Genomic DNA, 5,804 nt, shown 5'->3' on the forward strand with positions numbered 1-5,804 from the left:
AGGTTCACTCCCTGTGCGGCACCTGGCATTGGCCACTGATGGCAGAAAGGATACTGGGCTAAATGGACCTTTGGGTCAGACCCAGCATGGCCATTCTTACGTTCTTCTGTGTTGCTTTCCCATGACTATTGCTGCCTTCACTTTGCCACTAAAGTGGCCCCCATTCATGAACTGTCTGATATTCATATTGTCTCCCCATCCAGGCAGTTGCACTGCAACCATCACCCTAGATACAAGAAGTCAGGGGAACGTCCAATCCAATTAGGACACACCTTTCTGCCTTGGAGTTGGACAACTTCTCCCCTGCTCCATGTCAGATTCCAACACAACTGAATTAATCAACCCCTCCACCTTTATCCTGCTGGGCATTCCTGGTCTCGAGGTGGCCCATGTCTGGATCTCCATCCCATTCTGCGCCATGTACGTCATAGTCATCTTGGGAAATTTCACTATTCTCTTCATTGTGAAGAGGGAGCCGAGCCTCCATGAGCCCATGTACTATTTCCTCTGCATGCTGGCAGTCACTGACCTGGTCCTATCCACATCCACCATACCCAAAATTCTGGCAATCTTCTGGTTCAATTCCAGGGAGATCGATTTCAGTGACTGCCTCACTCAGATGTACTTCGTTCACTGCTTCTCAGCTATCGAGTCTGGGATCTTCGTGGCCATGGCTGTGGATCGGTACGTAGCAATCTGCCATCCCCTGAGATATTCCACTATCCTGACAAACCGCATGGTGATCAAGATTGGCCTGGCCGTCGTGCTGCGTGGCAGCTTGCTGGCACTTCCCTATCCCTTACTGGCAAGGCGGTTGCCGTATTGCAAAACCAACATCATCCCCAATACGCACTGTGAGCACATGAGAGTGGTGAAGCTGGCCTGCGCCGACATCAGCGTCAGTAGTTACTATGGCTTATTTGTGCTATTATGTAGGATTGGTCTGGATGTGTTTTTTATTGTTGTGTCCTATACCCAGATCCTCAGGGTCATCTTCAGCCTCCCCACAAAGGACGCCCGGCTCAAGACATTTGGGACTTGCGGCTCCCATCTCTGTGTCATCTTAGCCTTTTATATCCCAAATCTCTTCTCTTCCCTCACAACCCGATTTGGGCACAATTTACCCCTTCATTTTCACATTTTTATTGCCAGCGTTTACCTCTTTGTGCCCCCCATGCTAAATCCCATCATCTACGGGGTGAGGACCAAACAGATCCGGGACAGGCTGCTCCAGATCTTAACTCATAAAGGGACTAAAGTTTTCTCCTGGTGCTCTTAGGTCTGAAACCTAGGTCCATGCAGACCTGGCTGGTGACATGGTGCTGGGCCGTCTCCCCTGAATCACTTACTGGGCAGTCAAAGAGACATTAAACCCTTTCCTGGCCTTACTGTGCTTTCTCAGCATGACGTACTATGGAATTGGTGTACGTACAACTCATTAACACATAGGGTTGCCACCTTTCTAACTATAATTCTAATTGTAACTGGACACCTTTTAAACCTGGACACCTGCCCCTTGCCCCACCTTTTCCCCCAAAATCCCCACTGCTGCTACACATCTTCTGTCATGGCTCCACCCACTTCTGGACCTTACCCCACAAGGCTCTGCCCCTGTTTACCACTCCTCTCCACTCCCTCATCACTCTCTGGATCATCTATGTGATGGGTTTCCCCCTAGGATGCCACCTGGAACTGAGGTACCGTACAACTCATTAACACATAGGGTTGCCACCTATCTAACTATAATCATAATTGTCACTGGTCATCTGTTACACCTGGACACCTGTCCCTTGTCCCACCTTTTCCCCCAAAATCCCCACCGCTGCTCCTACTCCGATCCACTCCCTCATCACTATGAGGATCATCTATGTAATGGGTCCCCTCAGGTTGCCACCTGGAACTGAGGTAGAGCTGACTCATCTTTCTCACCATTCTGGGTTCCCTCTTGTATTGTAATATTGTGACAAGCTGAAACCATCCAAGCTTGCCTCATCTCAACATCTATGGGTAGGGACCACCCCTAGATGTGTTCACGACTGCCCTGGCCAGCCACTCATGAAACTGCAATAGAGAACCTACGACCACAATACTCCCAGATACCCAGCCTAAGATCCCAGACCTCTACTGTCCTGCCCTGGTCAAAACCTGACCAGTATGAATTTATTATCCAGTCTACCATTTCTACAAAGGAAAGCGGATGTGCACTGACTTTTGTGCATGGGCTGAGATCTTTCCTCTTTGCACTTGAAACAACACCGTCTGGTAAAATATAAAATCGGGGTGTGTAGCTAGAGAGAGAGAGAGCTTTTAAATGATTATCAGTGAAAGGAAACAGATCCAAGTAGATTATCATAAGAAACAAAACAAAACTACAACCTAAGCTTAATGTGCTAGTTAGTGTCTGAATCCAGCAGTGTCTCACCCATTTAGGGCGTACAAGGAGGTTATCTTTCTCAGGCAGCCTGACTACTTTCTGTCAGGGATGAGCATTTCCCCCCCTGTTCTGTCTTTTTCCTCCGGTACTTTCAGGTGTGTTGTTATAGGGAGAATGACAACACTGACATCCTGTTATTTCTCCCCTTTTTGTCTTCTTCCAAATTGCTAGAAAGCCCTTTGCTGTAACCCGCGTCAAACAGTATGTGACTCTGTGGCCCAAATTAGAGTCTTTTGGTAGCAGCATCCTAGAAATAATAAAGTTTTGTACCGGTGACCCCTTTCAGCCAGCAAGCCTATGAGTGTGACCCCCTTGTAAACGAAAAACACTTTTTAATATATTTACTGTTAGAAATGCTAGGGGCAAAGTGGGGTTTGCGGTGGAGATGACAGCACAGGACCCCCCATGTAATAACTTTGTGACCCTCTCAGGGGTCCCAACCCCCAGGTTGAGTATTCTTCTCATTCCAAAGGTTTGTGTGCTTGATCGAGAGCTCATAATTCTGTGGTTCATAATTCTAAGGTTCTACAGTAGAAGCTGGTTTAAATCTTCCTTAACAGCTAATGGACTGGAAGGTGTTTCATCATCTCGTGTGATACGCGTAGCTCATGCTGCTTCTTTCCAGATGCGGAAAAAAATTATTTCTTGAACACATAATTGCCCTGTGCCTTTGCTAGGGTTTCACTTGTTCTGGTGTAGTGCCATTTCTGAGAGGTTCCTATTTTACACATTTCCTGTGTTAATCCTTGTGCATTTCCTCTATAAGCCATTAACATCATTTGTCCTATTTTTTGTTGTACCTGAAGGCTGCTTGTGGGTTTTCCCAATCCCACAACATATTTTAGTAGCACATATATAACTAAATATCATAACTTCATATACAATGACAGCACATAGCCTTTAAGAGGATATTAATGTTAAACAGGTTAATACTTTTCGAATGGAACCTCATAAGGCATCTTTTGCACACAACATGCCATTATTATAAAACAGTGGTGAATATGGGGGTGCTAGGATGTCACAATCTCCACCTCCCTCCCCCCAGCTGGGATCCTTCTACTCCAGGACCGGAATGGGGGCCGCTGCAGCCTGACAACGAGATTACAGTGAGTGGAGACAGGATGCAGCAGCGGGGCCGACTGGCCAATCCGGAGCAGTGAGGGAAGCCAGGAAGCCGAATAAAAGCAGCTGAGGGTTGGGAGCAGGGTTCTGAGGCAGACGAGTGAGGCTGTGCATCACATTTGGAATCAGAAGTATGCAATCATGCAGAAGGAAAGTTTTAAATAAAAACAAGCAAAGAGAGGACAATTCTGTGTTAAATATAAAGTATTTTAAAAGGGGAAGTTAATAAAGATTTCAGAGGGTTAGGAAACTATAGAAAAACTGATATGCGATTAATTTAAAATAAAAGTCTAGGATTATAATTAATGCCAGTTAACAGTAGGGTTTATGGAAAATCAGTCTTGTCAAATAAATCTGACTTTATCCTTTAATGAGAGGGCACTTTTGGTTGATCAAGGAAACCATGCAGATGTAATAAACTTTCTATGGGGTATTTGATTTAATATTGGAAAATATACTGATTAAAAATGAACACAGTGCAATATCAGTAGAGCATATGTAACATGCATATAAACTGCCTAACTAACCGATCTCAGAAAGCAGTTATCACTGGGCCATTGTCAGTGAATGGGGTGAGTGGGGTTCAGCAGGGATCAGTTCAAGGCCTGATGGTATTCAACATTTCCATCAATGATCTGGATGGAAATAGAAAATCATCGCAAAAAAATCTGCAGATGCCCCAAATATTGGCAGAATGGTCTTTTCAGGATCCCCCCAGTCCATAAGAAAGTGCCCTTGCCTGTGGGTCAGGCCTGCATTCCTGGTTCTGAGAGAATCATTTTGGATTTGATTGTATTAAAACATTTTGTTTGCATGGGTCCAGCTCACTAGACGCTTTTCCCGCTGCCCATGGCATTGGTGAAACTGACTGTGTCCAGTCCTGGGATCCACATTTCAAAAAGGATGTGGGAAAATTGGGGAGGCTACAGAAAAGAGCTGCAAAAATGATTGGAGGCTGAGGAAAAGGCTGGAGAGTGAGGGACTTAATTTATGAAAAAGACAATCAAGTGGAGAATTTCATGAGGAGAAATCAATGGGTAATAATGGTCTCTGTATTCTAGCAGAGAAAGGCAGAGCAAGACCCAACGGCTGGAGCCTGAAGCCAGAGACATTCTTGTTTGAAATAAGGGCCAAATACCTAGCACTGAGAGTGATTAGTCATTTGGACACACCCCAAAGAAAAGTGGTGGATTCTCCAACTCCCCATAGAATCATAGAATCATAGAATCTCAGGGTTGGAAGGGACCTCAGGAGGTCATCTAGTCCAACCCCCTGCTCAAAGCAGGACCAAACCCAACTAAATCATCCCAGCCAGGGCTTTGTCAAGCCTGACCTTAAAAACCTCTAAGGAAGGAGATTCCACTACCTCCCTAGATAACCCATTCCAGTTCTTCACCACCCTACTAGTGAAAAAGTTTTTCCTAATGTTCAACCTAAACCTCCCCCTCTGCAACTTGAGACCATTACTCCTTGTTCTGTCATCTTCTACCACTGAGAACAGTCTAGATCCATCCTCTTTGGAACCACCTTTCAGGTAGTTGAAAGCAGCTATCAAATCCCCCCTCATTCTTCTCTTCTGCAGACTAAACAGTCCCAGTTCCCTCAGCCTCTCCTCATAAGTCATGTGCTCCAGCCCCCTAATAATTTTTGTTGCCCTCCGCTGGACTCTCTCCAATTTATCCATCTCTGCAGATCCAGACTGGATGCTATTCTGGAAGATCTGCTCGAGGCTAGAGTGGTGCTGCTGTAGCACATCAGTGTAGACACTGCTAACACCAATGGCTGGGGTTCTTCCGCCAGTGAGGGCAATCCCACCTCCTCCTAAAATGCAAAAGAAGGAGGAGACAGTTTCTGCATTCACACACAGCTGGCTCCTGAAATCTTTACTCAGTTCTGACTCCAAGTGGGGGTTTCCTCATTGGGGACTGAGGAAAGTATGGGTCACAGCCTCAGAATTTGGCCTTGTCTTGTAATTGTAGTAAAACCTTTCATCCTGAAGGCTCCAGTGTGCCACTGAAATGCAGCCACCTCAGGTCTTGCAGCCAGTCAGACTCGTGCCCCAGTGAAGGGTGACATTTTGCCCTGTGAGAGAGACAAAATTCATTCCCTGTGGCAGGGGCCATGGGCAGTTTAGAGGATGTGAAGAGCAGAAAGGACACAGACTTACTCTCTATCCCATCACATACATGTTACACTGGGTTTGTCGAGCAGGTGACCTCCTCAGCAAGAGATGGTACCTGTGAATCCT

At 46.0% G+C, this 5,804-nt stretch overlaps 1 protein-coding gene across 1 annotated transcript; it reads left to right on the plus strand.

Annotated features, from left to right (window-relative positions):
• The first annotated feature begins 310 nt into the window (after window positions 1-310).
• On the plus strand, window positions 311-5,306 carry LOC120395843 (olfactory receptor 52E2-like). The gene is made up of 2 exons (XM_039520593.1): window positions 311-1,224; window positions 5,291-5,306. Exons 1-2 carry the CDS (start codon window positions 311-313, stop codon window positions 5,304-5,306), a joined length of 930 nt encoding a protein of 309 aa, XP_039376527.1.
• Window positions 5,307-5,804: the final 498 nt, after the last annotated feature.

Source organism: Mauremys reevesii, linkage group 1 (assembly GCF_016161935.1).
Source record: "Mauremys reevesii isolate NIE-2019 linkage group 1, ASM1616193v1, whole genome shotgun sequence".
Classification (NCBI taxonomy): domain Eukaryota; kingdom Metazoa; phylum Chordata; order Testudines; family Geoemydidae; genus Mauremys; species Mauremys reevesii.

What these genes read in the sequence shown, in the direction of transcription:
- LOC120395843 (XM_039520593.1), top strand. Translation starts at nt 311, where the DNA reads ATGTCAGATTCCAACACAACTGAATTAATCAACCCCTCCACCTTTATC.